The following is a 20,108-nucleotide window of genomic DNA, read 5'->3' as shown; positions in this document are numbered from 1 at the left end:
ACTGAAGGGACAATGTCGAGCTATGTTACGCTAATACCTGCGAATGGATTTTTAAGCTGGACGAGTATTAGTCCTGGAGAAATCAGCCTTGTGGTCTACTATGGGTTAAAGGTAAACTAGGTGTGGGTAAATCAACCTTGATGGTCTTCCTGTATGACAAAATCAAAGAATCACAGGAGGGCGGCGTTCATGGTATTATTCAACTTGATTTTTTCTTTACCGCCCGAGGCATAGAGATGCAATGTATACCGCTTGGAATGCTTAGATCGTTATTGAACCAGATTTTTGACTGTGACGCGACCATACGCCCTTATGTGCGCGAGATCTATGAATGTCGATGTAGGCAATTTGGGGGAGAAAGCAAGTGGGAATGGCTGTAAACGATACTAGAAGAGTTATTGACAACTGCTATCCTGGCATTAGCCAACGATTAGTATATGTTTATCTTTGTGGATGCTCTAGATGAGGCTGGGGCTGAGTCTGTCTAAAAGCTTGTTGTATATTTCCACCGTCTTATTGATTGTGCTGATAAAGAGAAGCTAATACTTTAAGTCTGTATCTTATGTCGATACTATCCTATCTTAGAAAGTGCCTGGGTAAGAGCGATATATGTCGAAGATCACAATTAAGATGATATTTCTATATATATTAAAGATATGCTTCTTGAGATAGAGTTGGAAAATGTTCCTAATCAAGAGATGAGAGAGATGCTGGTAGATGAATTAACCCAACATGCCAAGGGTGTATTCCAATGGGCCTATCTTATAATGCCCTTTGTCAAGCAAAAAGTTATCGAAGGGGAGTCAATTAGTGAAATCTGTGATTGGCTAGGCGATGTCCTAGCCGATCTAGAAAACGTCTATGTATATATTCTGAGCAATGTGATTGCGGCTAGCAATCGAGACTAGTCATTCCTATTTTTTAAATGGATGTGCCTGGCCGAGCGACCCCTGACTCTAACAGAAATTCGATATGTATTAGTAGCGAAGAGTGCCTAAATAACGTCGTCTCGAATCGAATAGGGAAAGCTCCATGGCTTTGTCGAAAGCAATGAACGCATGAAGCGAAGAGTTAAGGCTCTTTCTGGTGGAATGGCAGAAGTAGTCTTAAGTGGGAATGACGAGGAGACCGTATAGGTGGTTCACTAGTCGGTCAATGATTTCTTGCGGGTAAAAGGACTGGCTATTTTATACTATGGCTTCAGCGCTAGCATGGGATCCGTGGATATGGACAATATTCTCTCTTAGTCTTAGGTAACTCTCTACCGATCGTGTCTGGTATATCTTGCCACAATCTGTTCAAACAAACAAATGAGTAACTTTCGAGGCTCAAAGGAGAAGCTTATCTGTGATTATCTATTTGTGAACTATGCGACCATCAATCTCTTTATTCATGTAGAAAAAGCCGCCGGCTCTCGAGATGCCTTGCTGCAGAATGAAAAGGACGTTCTATAACGAATGATCAGTTATTGGGTTGAAATCTACTAACGTCTTGGTACTTATCACACAGCATGTCCACCTATAGGCACAATAATTTTATATATGGCTGCTGCTGCTAATCTGGTTGACTTAATAATATCTACGTTGTCGGATGGGGAGGATATACAGAGGAAAAATGAAGTTGGAAATATAGCGTTACACTTTGCTGCACGAGCAAGGTATACGACGGCCGGCAAAATACTGCAGGGAAGAGGAGCAAACCGAGAAGCGAAAAACAAAGATGGAGCGACTCCTTTAACGGAGGCAGTCAGATTTGGACATTTGGGGTTTGTGGGATGGCTTCTACACGAGGGCATGGAAGTTGAGACAGGAGGTGGGGGCGCGCTACAAAAGGCTTCGTTGGAAGGTCACGGTGCGATTGTAGAGATTCTACTCGCGGCTGGAGCGAATGTCAACGCTCAGGGTGGTCATTACGGTAAAGCCCTACAGGCTGCTGCATGGAGTGGAAGTGCTGAGACAGTCAAGATCCTGCTCGACGCCGGGGCCGATGCCAACGCCCAAGGTGGTGAATACGGCAATGCCCTACAGGCTGCTGCATTCAGTGGAAGTGCTGAGACAGTCAAGATCCTGCTCGACGCCGGAGCCGATGTCAACGCTCAGGGTGGTCATTACGGCAATGCCCTGCAGGCTGCTGCATGGAGAGGCAGTGCTGAGAAAGTCAAGATCCTGCTCGACGCCGGGGCCGATGTCAACACCCAAGGTGGTGAATACGGCAATGCCCTACAGGCTGCTGCATGGAGTGGAAGTGCTGAGACAGTCAAGATCCTGCTCGACGCCGGAGCCGATGCCAACGCCCAAGGTGGTGAATACGGCAATGCCCTACAGGCTGCTGCATTCAGTGGAAGTGCTGAGACAGTCAAGATCCTGCTCGACGCCGGAGCCAATGTCAACGCCCAAGGTGGTAAATACGGCAATGCCCTGCAGGCTGCTGCATGGAGAGGCATTGCTGAGACAGTCGAGATCCTGCTTGACGCCGGGGCCGATGTCAATACCCAAGGTGGTGAATATGGCAATGCCCTGCAGGCTGCTGCATGGAGAGGCAGTGCTGAGACAGTCAAGATCCTGCTCGACGCCGGAGCCGATGCCAACGCCCAAGGTGGTGAATACGGCAATGCCCTAGAGGCTGCTGCATGGAGTGGAAGTGCTGAGACAGTCAAGATCCTGCTCGACGCCGGAGCCAATGTCAACGCCCAAGGTGGTAAATACGGCAATGCCCTGCAGGCTGCTGCATGGAGAGGCATTGCTGAGACAGTCGAGATCCTGCTTGACGCCGGGGCCGATGTCAATACCCAAGGTGGTGAATATGGCAATGCCCTGCAGGCTGCTGCATGGAGAGGCAGTGCTGAGAAAGTCAAGATCCTGCTCGACGCCGGGGCCGATGTCAACACCCAAGGTGGTGAATACGGCAATGCCCTACAGGCTGCTGCATTCAGTGGAAGTGCTGAGACAGTCAAGATCCTGCTCGACGCCGGAGCCAATGTCAACGCCCAAGGTGGTAAATACGGCAATGCCCTGCAGGCTGCTGCATGGAGAGGCATTGCTGAGACAGTCGAGATCCTGCTTGACGCCGGGGCCGATGTCAATACCCAAGGTGGTGAATATGGCAATGCCCTGCAGGCTGCTGCATGGAGAGGAAGTGCTGAGACAGTCAAGATCCTGCTCGACGCCGGGGCCGATGTCAACACCCAAGGTGGTGAATACGGCAATGCCCTACAGGCTGCTGCATTCAGTGGAAGTGCTGAGACAGTCAAGATCCTGCTCGACGCCGGAGCCAATGTCAACGCCCAAGGTGGTCATTACGGCAATGCCCTGCAGGCTGCTGCATGGAGAGGCAGTGCTGAGAAAGTCAAGATCCTGCTCGACGCCGGGGCCGATGTCAACACCCAAGGTGGTGAATACGGCAATGCCCTACAGGCTGCTGCATTCAGTGGAAGTGCTGAGACAGTCAAGATCCTGCTCGACGCCGGAGCCAATGTCAACGCCCAAGGTGGTAAATACGGCAATGCCCTGCAGGCTGCTGCATGGAGAGGCATTGCTGAGACAGTCGAGATCCTGCTTGACGCCGGGGCCGATGTCAATACCCAAGGTGGTGAATATGGCAATGCCCTGCAGGCTGCTGCATGGAGAGGAAGTGCTGAGACAGTCAAGATCCTGCTCGACGCCGGGGCCGATGCCAACGCCCAAGGTGGTGAATACGGCAATGCCCTACAGGCTGCTGCATTCAGTGGAAGTGCTGAGACAGTCAAGATCCTGCTCGACGCCGGAGCCAATGTCAACGCCCAAGGTGGTAAATACGGCAATGCCCTGCAGGCTGCTGCATGGAGAGGCATTGCTGAGACAGTCGAGATCCTGCTTGACGCCGGGGCCGATGTCAATACCCAAGGTGGTGAATATGGCAATGCCCTGCAGGCTGCTGCATGGAGAGGCAGTGCTGAGACAGTCAAGATCCTGCTCGACGCCGGAGCCGATGCCAACGCCCAAGGTGGTGAATACGGCAATGCCCTAGAGGCTGCTGCATGGAGTGGAAGTACTGAGACAGTCGAGATCCTGCTCGACGCCGGGGCCGATGTCAACACCCAAGGTGGTGAATATGGCAATGCCCTACAGGCTGCTGCATGGAGAGAAAGTGCTGAGACAGTCAAGATCCTGCTCGACGCCGGGGCCGATGTCAACGCCCAAGGTGGTCATTACGGGAATGCCCTACAGGCTACTGCATGGAGAGGCAGTGCTGAGACAGTCGAGATCCTGCTCGACGCCGGGGCCGATGTCAACGCTCAGGGTGGTCATTACGGTAATGCCCTACAGGCTGCGGCATGGAGAGGCAGTGCTGAGGAAGTCAAGATCCTGCTCGACGCCGGGGCCGATGTCAATACCCAAGGTGGTAAATACGGCAATGCCCTGCAGGCTGCTGCATGGAGAGGCAGTGCTGAGACAGTCGAGATCCTGCTCGACGCCGGGGCCGATGTCAATACCCAAGGTGGTGAATATGGCAATGCCCTACAGGCTGCTGCATTCAGTGGAAGTACTGAGACAGTCAAGATTCTACTCGCGGCTGGAGCGAATGTCAACGCTCAGGGTGGTCATTACGGTAATGCCCTACAGGCTACTGCATGGAGTGGAAGTACTGAGAAAGTCAAGATCCTGCTCGACGCCGGAGCCAATGTCAACGCCCAAGGTGGTAAATTCGGCAATGCCCTGCAGGCTGCTGCATGGAGAGAAAGTGCTGAGACAGTCAAGATCCTGCTCGACGCCGGGGCCGATGTCAACGCCCAAGGTGGTCATTACGGGAATGCCCTACAGGCTACTGCATGGAGAGGCAGTGCTGAGACAGTCGAGATCCTGCTCGACGCCGGGGCCGATGTCAACGCTCAGGGTGGTCATTACGGTAATGCCCTACAGGCTGCGGCATGGAGAGGCAGTGCTGAGGAAGTCAAGATCCTGCTCGACGCCGGGGCCGATGTCAATACCCAAGGTGGTAAATACGGCAATGCCCTGCAGGCTGCTGCATGGAGAGGCAGTGCTGAGACAGTCGAGATCCTGCTCGACGCCGGGGCCGATGTCAATACCCAAGGTGGTGAATATGGCAATGCCCTACAGGCTGCTGCATTCAGTGGAAGTACTGAGACAGTCAAGATTCTACTCGCGGCTGGAGCGAATGTCAACGCTCAGGGTGGTCATTACGGTAATGCCCTACAGGCTACTGCATGGAGTGGAAGTACTGAGAAAGTCAAGATCCTGCTCGACGCCGGAGCCAATGTCAACGCCCAAGGTGGTAAATTCGGCAATGCCCTGCAGGCTGCTGCATGGAGAGAAAGTGCTGAGACAGTCAAGATCCTGCTCGACGCCGGAGCCGATGTCAACGCCCAAGGTGGTGAATACGGCAATGCCCTACAGGCTGCTGCATGGAGTGGAAGTGCTGAGACAGTCAAGATCCTGCTTGACGCCGGGGCCGATGTCAACGCTCAGGGTGGTCATTACGGGAATGCCCTACAGGCTGCTGCATTCAGTGAAAGTACTGAGACAGTCAAGATCCTGCTCGACGCCGGGGCCGATGTCAACGCTCAGGGTGGTCATTACGGCAATGCCCTGCAGGCTGCTGCATGGAGAGGCAGTGCTGAGAAAGTCAAGATCCTGCTCGACGCCGGGGCCGATGTCAACACCCAAGGTGGTCATTACGGGAATGCCCTACAGGCTGCTGCATTCAGTGGAAGTGCTGAGAAAGTCAAGATCCTGCTCGACGCCGGGGCCGATGTCAACACCCAAGGTGGTGAATACGGCAATGCCCTACAGGCTGCTGCATGGAGTGGAAGTGCTGAGACAGTCAAGATCCTGCTCGACGCCGGGGCCGATGTCAACGCTCAGGGTGGTGAATACGGCAATGCCCTACAGGCTGCTGCATGGAGAGGCAGTGCTGAGACAGTCAAGATCCTGCTCGAAGCCGGGGCCGATGTCAACTCCCAAGGTGGTGAATACGGCAATGCCCTACAGGCTGCTGCATGGAGAGGCAGTGCTGAGACAGTCAAGATCCTGCTCGACGTCGAGGCCGATGTCAACTCCCAGGGTGGTCGATATGGATCGCCTCTCTTGGCAGCTATTTACTCGGGCCATGCTGATGTTATTGACATTCTTTTTCATGCTGGCGCAGATGTTGGCCTTGCAGATGCGCTCGATCAGACCCCTCTTCACATTGCAGCTTCAAAAGATATGGCTCACCTTCTCTTTCGATTTCCGCAACTTGCTTCAGCTATCAACAAGCGCAACAAGCTCCTGCAAACCCCTCTCCACTTGGCTATCTGCTTTGGCCACATCCACTTTGCTATAAAACTTCTTCATCTTGGTGCCGACCCTTCTCTTCCGGACGGCTATGGCAGACATGCTATGGACTGGGCTATTGGGCAAGGAACTTTGATGCGGGAAATAGGTGAACGTTGTCCTCAGCTCCAATTGACACCTCACGAAATTCAAGAATCAACTGTACAACAATACCTCTTTCACCTCTCTGATTATCTTCCTGAGCTCAGCCCGAACTATGCATGGTTAACTTTGCAACAATTAGCTCGGTATTTCTTATTTCTTGATGACACGAATAATGCACGCCATCTCTTTCAAGTTCGCCTTTTTTATAATAGCTCCCTTGCCACTCATATGTGCAAGGCTACCTGCAATTTCTGCAATAGGCCTATCACTGGGCCTCGTTCTGTATGCAGAATCTGCGCAAATATGGATATCTGTTCTTCCTGTGTACTCAAGCACCCTTTTCATCACAGAGTAAATCCAGATCACAAGCACGAAGTCTTTGAGGTTCCTGGCCTACCTGATAATGAGTCTCAACTCAGTGGACCAGTGTCACAGCAATTGATTTACTTCCTCAATCAACATTCTTATAAGCCTCTCGGGAAAAACAACAGTCAATCTGAGATGAAGCTATGGAAAGATGCCTCATATTTACTATCACGGGAAAAGAACACTCTGGTTCCAAACACTTCGTTAAAACCGGTAGTAATATTCTCTGCGATCTTGTTCGGGCTGCTAGCTACTTTCTTAGGGACTTGGTACTTTTAGAGCTGCTTTAACTTAGTCCGTACGCTCAACATGCCCCTTTTTTACAGCACAGGCTGCAGGAAAATTACATCTGTATGGTGGGCTTCCGGCTATAAACTGTTCTGTCTTTCGTTTGTAGCTAAGAATCTCCTTTACAGCCTCACGTTCAGGAAATGCAAGTAGCTGTTCAACAATGTAGCCATTCATTCCCCTTGTGTTTACGTATTTCAAAGTATATTGCAGTTAAGTAATTTAGAAATGTGTAAAGTATAATCTAGTAATGAGACGAACGAGATAGTGACAAGGAAACTACAGATGGCGGCAATCCACGGCCAGGTGTAAAGGCTAAATACTGTATAATATTGCTTTATCTCCATGTGTCGTCGTCGAAGATCCAAATCCCGAATTATGTACAAATTAAAAAACAAAGCTAAATCATGATGCAGAAAATGATTTTAAAATCTGTGACAAAGTTAGCAGATCCGCAGTACCAAGGTTCCAATATAGGTAGAAATACTCACGAGAAATTCTCTCTATGTAACCACAACTCTCGTGCACTACCAGGTTTCCTAGCTAGAATCTGGGCCTGAATATCCGAAGCAGCAGTACTAACATCATGAGTCATAGACGCAGGTCCACAAACAATAACGCCAACAGATGTTCCTTCCTGCCCAGCAATCTGAAGAATGGTACTTAGCAAATCAGGCCTGCCCGTAAAAACCTGAATACCAAAGATCTCAGCAGTAGTTCCAGAGAGCCGACATTCATCCGAAACCACACTGTTTTTCTTCGCCTCATCCCCATCCAAAGAAACCTCAAGCTCGTTCTTCTCCGGCGCCGATACAGAGCCAGAGATAGATGAATGTGTCTCATGAATATGTATCGATAGACCCAGGACAGGCTTCTGAACCTTTTGTCTTTCCGCAAGATCCTCAAGGGCCTGCAAATACCACATCCTCATCCCCGGATCACGCGTCGCAACAATAACGTTCATCTCTTTCTCTTGTCTATCTTCAGACGAAGACGAAGACTTAGCCGAAGAAAATCTCACAAAGTCCTCAATCATAGACAATGTCAGTCCTGCACCGGCACCACCCCCAACAACAACACTCCTATCAAATTCTTCCATCCTTCCGGCCGCTATGCCCCCATAAGGCCCATCCATAAGCACAGAAATAGACGTATCAGGATTCTTCTTTGCAATGCTCATAAGACGACCAGTCACCCCACCGTGCTGCTTAATATAAAAGACGAGTGTATTTTGACCATTCTCCTGAGGAACAGAGCAGATAGTGAACGGGTGAGCTGTTAAAGCGTGTATTCCTGTTAGAAAGCGGATGAAGATATGTTGGCCTGGACTCCATTCCATGGCTGTATCGATGGATACTTTGATTGTTTCGTCTGATTCGGCTGAAATACGGGCTTTGTGGCGGAAGCCGTGCTCGAAATATACGCGGCATTGGGCGTAGAGCCAGGAGAGCGTGTAGAGGACTGCTGTGGCGATGAAGTAGTCCCATGATGACATGCGGAAGTCACAGTGCAGGAAGAAGAAGATCACGAAGACCATTGCCATGAAGAAGTGGGTTGCTTTGAACAATTCGTAGTAGCGGTTTCTTTAGGGGTGGAAACCAGTATTGTTAGTTGAATTCGGGTTGAAGCGAGCAGTGAGATGGTATACATACCTGATCCATGGAATGGACATCAAGGTTAACCAGGCTTGAGCGATGATTGCAACAACACCAGTTACCCAGACACCACCACTCATCCATTGAGTCTTGATATCGCCCAACCACATGTGGTAGACGATAAAGGGGAAAGTGTGAATTAGGGCCAGGACAAACATAGCCCAGGCGACCCAGTTGTGCCAAACGAAAAGCTTTTCGTGAGAGATCCCGGTCAATGCTGTGATGGGGTTTGTTTTGGCACCCAGGATAATAAGAAAGGGCATACAGGCCAACGCCATGAAGCCGGAGCGAGTGGCGATCGGTGGGGAACCACCATAACTGAGCTCCTTTGTATTAGGCCAATAGTACGGATGTGGGCCAAGAGTCATAGCTATATTCACTGAAGATTAGATTTCTATATGGGGATTCCCCAGGGAGGGAAGAAACATCATGGGAGTGGTGGGAGTGCATACCCAAGAAATAAACCAAACCCGCACCACCAAGAAGACACACGCCCAGCGACTGGGTATTCCATCCGGCTATCCTCCACGTCTTATAGGAGAGGAAACGCAAAAAAGCCAACGGGCGCAACCACACCGAGGATCTCTTTGTCCTGCGCGGTGTGATCATCGAAGTCAGATGGGCAATGATAAAGAGCCCAATAGCCACCATGAAAAAGGCCACCGTCGGTAAAGCATAACGATGATCCGCCTGGTACCAATTGACCCAATATGTCGACTTGTATGCACACTGTTCCGGAGTCATCGTACACTCTCCCGGGTCCCGCGAGGAGTGTAACAAGACCGGTTGGTCCAGAAATGGGACCATGCTCATCATGCCGTCCATGCCGTAGAACCGTAGTGCGTCGAGGACGTGAATTCCGGGTATAGACGTGACGTTCGGCGTTCTAGATCACCCAGATAAGGGAACGGTTGAAGCGGACAAGGATCACTTGAATCTATGTCGATCCGGAAAGATGACAGACGGAGAGAAAGACCATTATTAATACCTCGGAGTCAAAGCGAGCGTTGATACCTCTTCAGGCTGGGGACTCCACTTTGACAGGTTCCGTGGACGCTAATTCTTGCCCGATAGAGGGCCAGAGGGCGAAAGGGCCTCGTGCTATGACGGATATCAGATCTCAGTGGAGCAGGACACGAGCGTTGAGCAGATTAATTGTCTGTGCGGCTTCATGTAATCATCAATAATGTGGTTCTACTTCCAGCGCTGTTTGGAGGTCATGGAAATCCAACCGTGGTGATTGGTATCCCACGTATTCTGCTCAATTTGATGTCGAATCTGCTCACAATGGCTTGTTTTCTGCATCGCATTCATCTCGCTTAATCCGCTTGCTATTTTTGTTACGAATACTGCGAGTCGATATGAGGTGATTTGCGGATCTCTGGATTGGTCCATATCAGCTTGTTCTTTCCCTTTCTTGATTCTTTTTGAGCCCCACAATTGTGAGCACATTTGCGCGCAATTTGGGTGGTGGTAGTGGGTCAAGCTGCATCCGTGTGGAGGCTTCCCGTGTGGGGAGGGAGAGCCACGAGAACCAATGGGAAGCCGGAGATAGACTCCAGATTTCACTTCTGTCCGAATCGGGGAATCTGGCCCATCCTGATTCAAGATGGTGGGGGTCCCGAGCCTCTGACCCACTGTGCGCAGGTTTTCCCTCTTCCGAATGAAAGACGCCGACCCAACCGTGATTAAAACAAGTGGGGGGCCACTACATAACCCCCAGGAAGGTCTTCAAAAGCGTCTCCTGTTCTGTGCCACACGCCCTCGGAGCTCGCATCAATTGTCGAAGCGTCAGGTCGAGCGTCAGCGCCTGAGGACATTCTGACTCCGACATCCGCCAGTCCGGCCAAAACAGCAACCAGGATGCACATGTCTGATATGACAACCTCCATGTCGATGGGGTCAGCCACAACAACAGCAATGTCAATGGCGACCTCCACTGGTTCGTCCATGGACATGGACATGAGCTCAGGCTCCTCCCTGATGCCGATGTCTGATATGGCCATGACCTTCTTCACATCTTACAAGACGCCCATCTTTGCGGATGACTGGACCCCGACCTCGAAGGGTACATATGCCGGCACCTGTATCTTTATCATCGTGCTGGCGCTCATCTTGCGCGTCTGCATTGCCATTCGACCGATCTTAGAGGGGCGTCTGTGGACCGATGGCGTTCGTCATGGTACGGGACTCATTGGAGAAACAGAGACCAAGCATCTCTCTGGCGCTCAAACGAGTATGGAAGAACTTGGAAGGAGATGGTCGAGATGGCGTGTCAACCCCGCCGCTAGTCGTGCGACGTTTGAGGTTCTGATTGCTGGGATTGCTTATTTACTGTGAGTCTTTTTTTTCTTCTTTGTCTTGGTCATTTGGTCATTGTGTGCGCTTTGAATCTAATATAGTATTCTCAGCATGTTGGCCATCATGACTATGAATGTTGGATACTTTCTTTCTGTCCTTGCGGGTATTTGGCTAGGCACTTTTATCATGGGCAGTGTTGCTTCGGAGAGCGGCTACATGCACTGTTAATAACGCTTTCAAGGCCATCTAACTTATGAAAATATGTTCTTCGAGTGAACAAACCTTGGAAGCACACGGAGAGGAGAACTGAAGCCTGATGTCAACGCCATTTTTGTATATATTATGACATTCCGAGTCCCAAATACCCACGTTGCACATGAGCATTTGAATATCAACGAACATTTGAAGGAAATAATAATCAAAGCGTGTACAGAAGGTCGTCCGAATATGTACTTGTGATCTCCGACCCCATGAACATGCATCACCACATATGCACGCTGTTGCCAAGCACCTTCCTTTGATTTGTGGATTTTTTTTACGACGGCCACGATCTTTTCTGATAATGATCAAAGAAGCTAAGGCTTTATTTGAGACTTTGTTCTATCCTATAATAATAGAGGGAATTCAGAATGCCTATTAATGTCATCGTCTTCATTTATTATCCCTTATATATTATTACACTAAGTGTACGACCCTAGATTGGTGGTGACATGATACATAGTATGTACCGGATTCGGCTCATTCCACGAAACCGGAAGCGTGACAGTTCCTCCTTCCCAACTTCCCAACTCCCCAACTCTCCGTGACCACCGCTCGACATCCCTCCTAGCTACGGGGAATATGATTTAGCTCTGTATCTTCTTTTTTTTTTTTGGCGGCACGAATCCTCCCTCGAAGAGCTGAACATTGAATCTATCTTAACTGCCCTGGTGGTGGTGGATCTCACGCAATGCAGTTCGCCTTACCGCCGCGGAAGAGCCCGCATCGCCTTCCCTCCTCTCAACTACCACCGTACCGTAGAACACAGCTCAAAACAATCGCTGTATGCGCATGCGTGGTGCTCTCAATTCTCTATCTGCTCTCATACTTCTTTTCTGCAGACGCGCCCTCGATCGGAGCACCGGTAGGTACCTCAGGGGTGGTAATTGTGACCTTGCTGGATCGCGAACATTTCAGTGAGAGCTACATCAAGAAGATCGTTACCAACCGCGAAGACTATGCAAATCGCCACGGTATGTGCACCGCCACCTAATTGATTGTGCTGTCTACTGGACTATCTGAACATGGACTGACTGAGGATTGCTTTCTCGTTGACCTAGGCTACACCAACTTCTTCGTCAGTCTATCCGATTATGACGAGGCGGTTGGCGACTCGCCCAAAAGCTGGGCGACGGTTCCAGCTGTCCGCCATGCAATGGCGAGCTATCCTCACGCCGCGCATTTCTTCCATCTCAGCCCGCATGCCCTCATCATGAACCCGTCTAGATCCCTCAAATCCCTCCTATTGGACAACAACCGAATCGAATCATTGATGCTGAAAGATCTACCCGTTGTGCCGCCCGATAGTATTATCAAGACATTCTCTCATCTAAAAGAGAAGGACGTTGACCTGGTCATCACGCAAGACAGCGAAGATCTCAACCCCAGCAGCTTCATTCTCAGGAACGGGGACTTTGCGCGTTTTTTTCTGGATTTATGGTTTGACCCGCTGTTTCGGAACTATAATTTCGCGAAAGCCGAAGCTCATGGCTTGGTAAGATTATCCTCGACCTCAAATTTGCAAACGCTCATAAGAAGCGCGCCTGGGAGTTTCCGTTGACCCTCTTCTCTCTCCCCTACAGGATCACATCTTGCAATGGCATCCGACAGTACTCGCTCGAACGGCGCTGGTGCCCCAGCGGATACTCAGCGCTTACAGTAAAGACTCGCATGGCGCAAGTACTGATGGCCAGTATCACGACGGAGACTTTCTCATTCGGTTCCCCGGGTGCGACAATTTACAAGCTAAAGATTGTCCCGAAATGGAACCTTATTACATGATATGGCAGAAAAAGATCAAAAGTGGCTGAATCCAGCATCTCATCGATTGATGTTTCAAACAAAGCACCATCAAGACCTCGGCTTCGGGCGTCAAGGGTACATACCAGAGGTCAACAGGTCAACTCCATATCCCATGTTATCAGTTACAGCGGCACTATGGTTCCTTGCGAAAGACGCATCATGCTCGTTAGAATTGATTTGAATATCATATTGAGTAATTGGTTATCCAATAATTGCTCTCCGTACACTGTTTCTCCAGTTCTTTGTTCAATCCTCTATGGTTTCTCCTGCAAAACTTCCTCGGTAGTGCGAACAATTATATCAAAGGCGTTGCGAACATACTTTTCCTCTGCCATCGGGTTTGCGCTCACCACGCGAATCACATAGATGCCATCAATTACCGTCGAGGTGATGAATATCTCACCCCGGGTGTTTATCAGTTCATAAACCTTCTTTGTGATCCCATCCGCCACTTCATCTTTGCTACAGACAGCTCCACTGGTACCATTTGACATCTCAGGATTCTTGATGCGGAAGACGGTCAGGCAGAAAGCAGGCTTGGTGACAGTCTCAAATAAATCGGAGCGACCGCGGACAAGATCAGCGAAGGTGCTTCCGAGGCTAATCGTCTTGCGAATGTGTGCTTTCATGCCATTCAAACCGTAACTTCGCATGACAAACCAGATCTTCAGAGCTCGGAAGCGACGACCAAGTGAGATAGACCAATTGCGGTAGTCGATTACGGTGCCCATATCAGAGTACGGGTTCCGAAGGTATGTCGGGGTGATGTCGAGAGCATTGGTGAGATCGAACCGGTTTCGGACAAATAAAACGCTTCATAGGATTAGCCTGAGGGTCGAGAAGACAGGGGAAATGGTTCTGAAGCCTACCTTGCATCAAAATTAACCAGCAACCACTTGTGCATGTTTGTGTTGAAGCTGTCGACACCCTCGGCAAAGTCTTTGGCAATATATTGCCACTCGTCCGCAACAAGAGATGCACCTGCATATGCAGCATCTACATGTACCCAAATGCGCTGCCATTCAGGTTTTTCTTGTAGCACAGCCTTGATCTCCGCAAAGTGGTCGACACTGCAAGTGTTGGTTGTGCCAAAGGTTAAAGTCAAATGGTATGGAGTTAATCTATCTTCCTCGCACTTTTCCAACACCTCGCGCAAACGAGACGCGGTCATTGCCATATCATCCTCTAGCCGAGTTGATACACTGCGGAACCTTGTGCCAGCAATCAACGCACCCTTAGCTGCACTGCTATGGGTCTGATCACTCGCGATAGCCACCAACCGTGGCTGGAGATCCATCTTACGCTCGTCGTACTCGATGGTACCTTCCTTCAGACCTTCCGCCAAGACTAACTCATGTACTCGTCTCTCTCGTGCAGCAACCATAATCGTCGCAATGGCGTCGCTGGCGCTATTCTGGATTACCCCTCCTCCGAGGTTCTCTGAGGTACTCAGGAAACAAGCCGGTAGCCCCAGTGCCTTTGCGACCCAGTCCATGACAATGGTTTCCAGCTCTGTACATGCTGGAGAGCACAGCCAGTTGAATGCGGGTGCAGTAAACGCGGCGGAATACATCTCTCCAAGAATACTGGGATATGTAACACTGGCCGGGTAGTATGCCATGAAGTTTGGTGACTGCCAATGCGTCAACCCGGGCTTTATCTTCGTGTCGACATCCTGTTGAATCTGATCCCAAGATTCCGATTCCACTGGAGGGTTCTCGGGGATCAGAGGCCGTAGATACCCTGGATCCACTGCGGGGAGGACTCTTCGGTCGGGCACGCTGTCAAAATATGCGAGTACTACAGTGAATCATAGCACTCATCAGTGATCTGAATTCGCGAGTCATTGCCGTTGCACATGCTCCATCGAAATCAAAAGCAAAGAAAAACCTACTGTCATCAATTGCCGAGTGGGCCGCAGCTCGGAACTCCTCATGATCCATTCTTTGTGGGTTTGTAGACGGTCTGAACAAGTGCGAGCGATCTGTGGAGGCGTGTGTATGTATGTCAGGAAATATTAAGAAAATTGTTTTAATTTGTAGAATTAATTGAAGAAGCAAGAAGAGCGACCGTGGATAACATTCAGAGACTTAAAAAGATTCTCCCGACGACAAGTTGTCAACGACAGGGCGCCGGAACGATTCCGCTGGAAATCTTCCGTCATCCCGAGCGGCAACTACATAACGTTACATCTTCAGTTGCAATTGCGAACAACATAAAACCAAAAAGAAGCGATTCCCATTCTCGGAGACATCCCCTCTCAAATCGCTTAAATCACTTGATATACCTTGAAACTTGCAAATTCCCAGTACACATCTTCAAACTCAAACGGGCTTTTGGCCACAAAATCAGGACAGAGACCCGGACATTCATTCCTCAACCAAGACTCATTGGCCATGGTCCCACAGAGATCGATATTCACGATGATGCTCTGGTTCTTGAAATACGATGGGATATCACATTCCGTGTTAGGGAAATCAGCTAATGCAGTACCCCAGGTAGACGGATCAGGAGGGTCCATATTGAGATTGTGCATCAAATTGCGTCGGAGAAACCAAGCACGAATGCCTGCCTCGCGAATTTCCAATGCGTATACTCCACCTCCATTCCCATTCAGACGCTCACCATAAGTCAATGGATCCCCTCTCACGCCACAGCCAGTATTGGGGCTGTGACAGTCATTGGATATAGCCTGCCCTATCTGTTTTCGCTTCACATTCATCTTACACCCTTGCGTGGTATGGATGCTGACCTCATTCCCCTGTGAGCCCTGATTTGAAGCCTCAAGAAGATCGATTTCGCCATTGGTAGGCCAATTATATCCATCTGTGAGCCAGAGGGCTGGCCAGCTACCGCAGCCATAGGGAGTGTGGATGATATCGAATAGAAAGAGCCCGGTATCGTATTTCGATTTGGACTCGATGCGTACAGAGCTACGATTCCCGACAGGCTTTGGTGTAACCGAGTCAACCCGTAGAATAGCCGAGGTTTCAGTCGCATATGTGAGATTCAGAGCTTGTGCAGTATGCTTATCGACATATCTAGTTTGAATCAGTCAAGGGATTCAAGAAGCTAAAAGATGTGAAGGAGGACAGAAGATGAAATGACAGCATACAGCACGGATCCTTCTGTTGGGTCTGGGTCGGTAAAATAATCAAACTGATCGAAAAACCCGGCTCCTTCGTATACCTCCACTAGCTCATAAGGCAAAGGCTGATAATTGGGGTATCGATTAGCCCTCACGCCCATGATCGTTCCGACAATAATGACTACGACTATAACGATGATACCAAGACCAGTTGTCCAAATCTTACACAATGACCAGTCTCGCAGACTGTGCCACAGTGGTAAATATGAGGATTGCTGTTCAAGCGAATCTGTTGCAAGTTTTCTGTTTTTCATATTGTAGGTGGTGGTGGTGGTGTTGCAATGTAGATACGTTTCATCCTAATAGTGATAGCCGTAGGAATGCTCATATATGTGTAAGTGTCATATGTCGGACACTCATACCGGTAATAGTTTAGTAGTACCTGGTTACCTTTGAGTATATTGAGCGCCGACTACCAACATGGACGCGGCGCGCGAACCATGGCTCTGTCTTCTAAGAAATCCCAAAGGGAATACGTAAGAATCGAACTTAATCATGATGGTCCTGTATGACAGTGTACACAAGGCTGCTTAAATGGTCCGGCCGAGGTGAAATAGAACAAATGAACGATGGATTCAGAAATTGTTGGGTACAACCTGAGCATTGTAGTATTGATTCATGGAGGGATTCACTTCTTCAGAGCGATAAGCCCGATAAGGCTGTATCGACCTCTTATCAACCTCTTATCATCTCCCCCTCCAAAAAGCTTCACTCTTCCACCTCTCCACCTCTCCACTCACCGTAACTTTACCTTGCTATGGGAACCAAACGATCTTGGCAAGGCCAGCCATTAGTACAAGAGACAGTTCCAAGTATGGCATCTGAATCGGCAGGACCGATTATCTCAATCTTCGAAAACTTCCGCAATGAACTAGACGAACACCACGATCGCCGTGAGCGAGTCATCAAGGCCAGCCGCGATATCACAGCATTAAGCAAGAAAATGTAAGCGAAAGCCGCCAATCCGCATGTCATTTCAGCACAGGACAACTTTTAACCAGATAATCGCAGCATCTTTACCCTCCAGCGCGTTCGCGTCACCAACAAACCCCTTCCCCCGAAAATCGCCCAAGAGAACCAAAGCCGCCTCGACCAAATCCACACTCTCTTCACCTCCATCGTCCCAGATGTCACCGGCATCAATTCATGGCGCTATCAACGGCAGATCAGCGGTGGCATTCAAGAATTCATTGAAGCAATATCATTCGAACACTATCTCCGCACACAAACGTTGATCTCTTTGCCTGAAACACAAGCTCGACTCCCCGTCGAAATTCTAGTTACAGAGGAGGACTACGTAATGGGGCTTTTCGACCTCACGGGCGAAATGATGCGTTTTGCTGTTATGGCATTGAGCTCCGGGAATGCGACACAGACTCAGGAACTCGCTCAAGGGGCAGAAGCTATGGACGCGACACAGAAACTACCCCATCTTTCTTCTTCCCAAGCGGGGATTGTGATTGATTTGCGGTTTCTTCGCGCAGCATTAGAGGCGCTTAGTGTTCCCCGGCGATCAAATATGTTCCGAGATCTGGCGAAAAAGGTGGAGGTGATGCAAAATAGCGTGGAGAAGGTGGAGCGGGCGGCATACGGTATTCTGGTGCGTGGTAGTGAACGACCAAGTGGGTGGACGCCGGATTTATCAGTGCCAGTAGAGATGGAGATACATTGATATTGAGTATGGAAGTGATTCAAAATGGCATATCCTGAGGTGCAAAAGTTCAAAATATGATTGAATAAGCCAATCTTCCACATACTACGTGCAGAACTCGCAGTTTTGATCTGGAATCGCCGTGTGGCTACTTATGGCAATAGACACCATCTATAGATGGATTCGGTACACCTTTTCCCCCGTTATTGATCTATTTGAATCGTTAATGGCGGGAGGTGAAGTTCTGCTTCTAGCGTAGCGATTCCTGTTGTGCGAAAAGCGCCAGAGACCAAACCTGCGGCTCGCTTCTGAATGGAATTGAACAGCGATACTAATTTGTTGGCTTTCTCTTAATTCTGCGGCTACTACCATACATTCGCTTGTTCCGTAAAGCATCTGAGGCAACACCACAGCGATGTAGACCTTGCGCAAAGCTTACCCTGACGAGCCTCTTTTCTCTTTTTGTATCTGACTTTGGAAATTTATTATATGATAATGTAGCTGACTTGGGTCTATTATTTTATAGAGTCGCTTGAATTAAAATCATTGTGTGCGTATGTGGACTTGTATCACTTCAATAATATGCAGTCGATGCAGTCTGGCTTCGATCAGGGAAATCGCCTGGCGTCCCGCGAATGTCAGATGGTATATCTTCTTCGTCACTATCATCAGGATCGTTTGCGAAGAATTCATCCCTATCATCCTTGGGAGGAGCCCGCATTCGCATCAAATGGTCTTCATCCAATGAAGGAGGTTGATACGGAGCTGGCGGTGCGTGTATATCCCGACCGGACGGGAGATTAGACAGTAATGGGCCAGAGGGAGGAATGGCCTGAGTATTCATCGTATTATTCATTCGCACCCACTTCGTCTCTAGAGTCGCAATAACTCTACCCTCTTCGTCACGGCCAGCGTCATCGCCCGACTCCAAGGACCCTTTATCCCCTCGTCCCCCACCAGCATCCTTCCCGATCTTCTTCTCCTCTCGCCTTTCAGCCCATTCCCTCTTCAACCGGGAGAACCCACCCTTCGAAGATCCCCTGTCATTCTCAACCTGAGATGCAGACCCCGTGCCCCTCAAACCAAGCGCTGTCCGCGCAGCATTCAGCCAGGCTATCCCCTCCCCAGTCTTCCCCGCAAGCTCCGCGTCCAGCCCAAAAAACCGACATGCCCGCGCACGAGACACCCGACCCAACACGCCCGCATACCGCGTAATCTCATCATCAAGACGTTCCTTTCCGGATCTCGCGCTCCCAAGCCCCGCACCAGATTGCTCTGCATACTCTGCTGCACGAACACATAGACGGGCAAAAAGTAAGGCACGCACCTTCGGGATCTCAGGCGCTTTCACCATCCATTCTTTGTCGTTTGGATTTCTTTCTTGAATACAAGCTGCCACGTATGCGTCGTCTTTCAGAACTGCTAATAAGGTCGCTTCGGCTAGTGCTAGCGATGATAGTGCGGATTGTGTCGTCGAGTCAATATCTGAGACACTCCATTCTGCTGTACTCGTAAAAGACGAGGATAGAAGCGCGTGAACCGAGCTAGCTTGAAGTAGGCACCTCGTTGCATTTTGTATCGCTGTAACCCGTTGTTCTGTACTTTGAGTCTGTGTTGCGTAAAGTGAATCATTTACGCTTCTTCGCGCAAGTCGACTAAGGACGTAGCCTAGTGTTGTAAGTGTGAACGCTAATTCGAATTCGAGGCCATTTCCTGCCACTCGTTTTCCGCGGAGCCGGATGCCCCTTTCACTTGGATTTCCCTTGGAGATGGACGAGGCTATATTCAATACGCTGCTTGGTGAAAGCGTGGGTTTCCACGACGATTCAATCTCCGCTCGCTGCGTGATTTGGATTTCTTCGCGTGCCTGGGTCTGCCCAGAGTTGCTCACTGCTCTTCCTCGGAGACCGTTTAATATGGCGAATATATATGGAATATATTCTTCTAGTGCGGAGAGCACGGTTGGTAGGTGGGCATCTTGTCGCGCGCCACGGGGTAGCCGCTTGTGGGCTTTCAAGGCGAGGCAGAGAGCATGACGGGCTGTTGAGGCTGATTGTGGCAGGGATGGGTGTGTTGATGATGTTATAAATTGTTGGAAGGAAAGGGGAGAGGTTGTTGGGAGTGTGAAGGCATAAACCATTGTGATGGTGGATTGAGATGTTGGAGATTATCGTCATAGGTGGTTTCCAACTCCCAAGGTGGGTTCATTGCGCCCGAACATA

At 49.6% G+C, this 20,108-nt stretch overlaps 9 protein-coding genes across 9 annotated transcripts; 5 read left to right on the top strand and 4 right to left on the bottom strand.

The window, feature by feature from the left end:
* Positions 1–656: 656 nt before the first annotated feature.
* N7478_012644 (uncharacterized protein) lies at positions 657–908 on the top strand (the record flags this gene model as incomplete). The annotated part of the gene is made up of 1 exon (XM_056928854.1): positions 657–908. The coding sequence occupies one exon, from the start codon at positions 657–659 to the stop codon at positions 906–908; it is 252 nt and encodes an 83-aa protein (XP_056772216.1).
* An 885-nt stretch (positions 909–1,793) lies between these two features.
* On the top strand, positions 1,794–7,061 carry N7478_012643 (uncharacterized protein; the record flags this gene model as incomplete). Its single annotated transcript, XM_056928853.1, has 1 exon — positions 1,794–7,061. The coding sequence occupies one exon, from the start codon at positions 1,794–1,796 to the stop codon at positions 7,059–7,061; it is 5,268 nt and encodes a 1,755-aa protein (XP_056772215.1).
* A 434-nt stretch (positions 7,062–7,495) lies between these two features.
* On the bottom strand, positions 7,496–9,093 carry N7478_012642 (uncharacterized protein; the record flags this gene model as incomplete). The annotated part of the gene is made up of 3 exons (XM_056928852.1): positions 7,496–7,502; positions 7,562–8,653; positions 8,723–9,093. 3 exons carry the CDS (start codon positions 9,091–9,093, stop codon positions 7,496–7,498), a joined length of 1,470 nt encoding a protein of 489 aa, XP_056772214.1.
* A 1,558-nt stretch (positions 9,094–10,651) lies between these two features.
* Positions 10,652–11,254, top strand: N7478_012641 (copper transporter family protein; the record flags this gene model as incomplete). Its single annotated transcript, XM_056928851.1, has 2 exons — positions 10,652–11,061; positions 11,128–11,254. 2 exons carry the CDS (start codon positions 10,652–10,654, stop codon positions 11,252–11,254), a joined length of 537 nt encoding a protein of 178 aa, XP_056772213.1.
* Positions 11,255–11,975: 721 nt separating this feature from the next.
* N7478_012640 (putative alpha-1,6-mannosyltransferase subunit) lies at positions 11,976–13,066 on the top strand (the record flags this gene model as incomplete). The annotated part of the gene is made up of 3 exons (XM_056928850.1): positions 11,976–12,258; positions 12,346–12,779; positions 12,896–13,066. The coding sequence occupies 3 exons, from the start codon at positions 11,976–11,978 to the stop codon at positions 13,064–13,066; spliced, it is 888 nt and encodes a 295-aa protein (XP_056772212.1).
* A 275-nt stretch (positions 13,067–13,341) lies between these two features.
* N7478_012639 (putative aromatic-L-amino-acid decarboxylase) lies at positions 13,342–15,030 on the bottom strand (the record flags this gene model as incomplete). Its single annotated transcript, XM_056928849.1, has 3 exons — positions 13,342–13,900; positions 13,957–14,887; positions 14,982–15,030. The coding sequence occupies 3 exons, from the start codon at positions 15,028–15,030 to the stop codon at positions 13,342–13,344; spliced, it is 1,539 nt and encodes a 512-aa protein (XP_056772211.1).
* Positions 15,031–15,356: 326 nt separating this feature from the next.
* On the bottom strand, positions 15,357–16,489 carry N7478_012638 (glycoside hydrolase family 16 protein; the record flags this gene model as incomplete). The annotated part of the gene is made up of 2 exons (XM_056928848.1): positions 15,357–16,128; positions 16,203–16,489. 2 exons carry the CDS (start codon positions 16,487–16,489, stop codon positions 15,357–15,359), a joined length of 1,059 nt encoding a protein of 352 aa, XP_056772210.1.
* Positions 16,490–16,992: 503 nt separating this feature from the next.
* Positions 16,993–17,907, top strand: N7478_012637 (translin family protein; the record flags this gene model as incomplete). Its single annotated transcript, XM_056928847.1, has 2 exons — positions 16,993–17,180; positions 17,247–17,907. 2 exons carry the CDS (start codon positions 16,993–16,995, stop codon positions 17,905–17,907), a joined length of 849 nt encoding a protein of 282 aa, XP_056772209.1.
* Positions 17,908–18,460: 553 nt separating this feature from the next.
* On the bottom strand, positions 18,461–20,026 carry N7478_012636 (pH-signaling protein PalC; the record flags this gene model as incomplete). The annotated part of the gene is made up of 1 exon (XM_056928846.1): positions 18,461–20,026. One exon carries the CDS (start codon positions 20,024–20,026, stop codon positions 18,461–18,463), a length of 1,566 nt encoding a protein of 521 aa, XP_056772208.1.
* Positions 20,027–20,108: the final 82 nt, after the last annotated feature.

The sequence above is a fragment of the Penicillium angulare genome (genome assembly GCF_028827245.1).
Source record: "Penicillium angulare strain IBT 27051 chromosome Unknown utg000012l_segment0_segment0, whole genome shotgun sequence".
Lineage (NCBI taxonomy): Eukaryota > Fungi > Ascomycota > Eurotiomycetes > Eurotiales > Aspergillaceae > Penicillium > Penicillium angulare.
The sequence above is the reverse complement of the archived record's forward strand: the minus strand, read 5'-3'. Positions and strand labels throughout refer to the sequence as shown.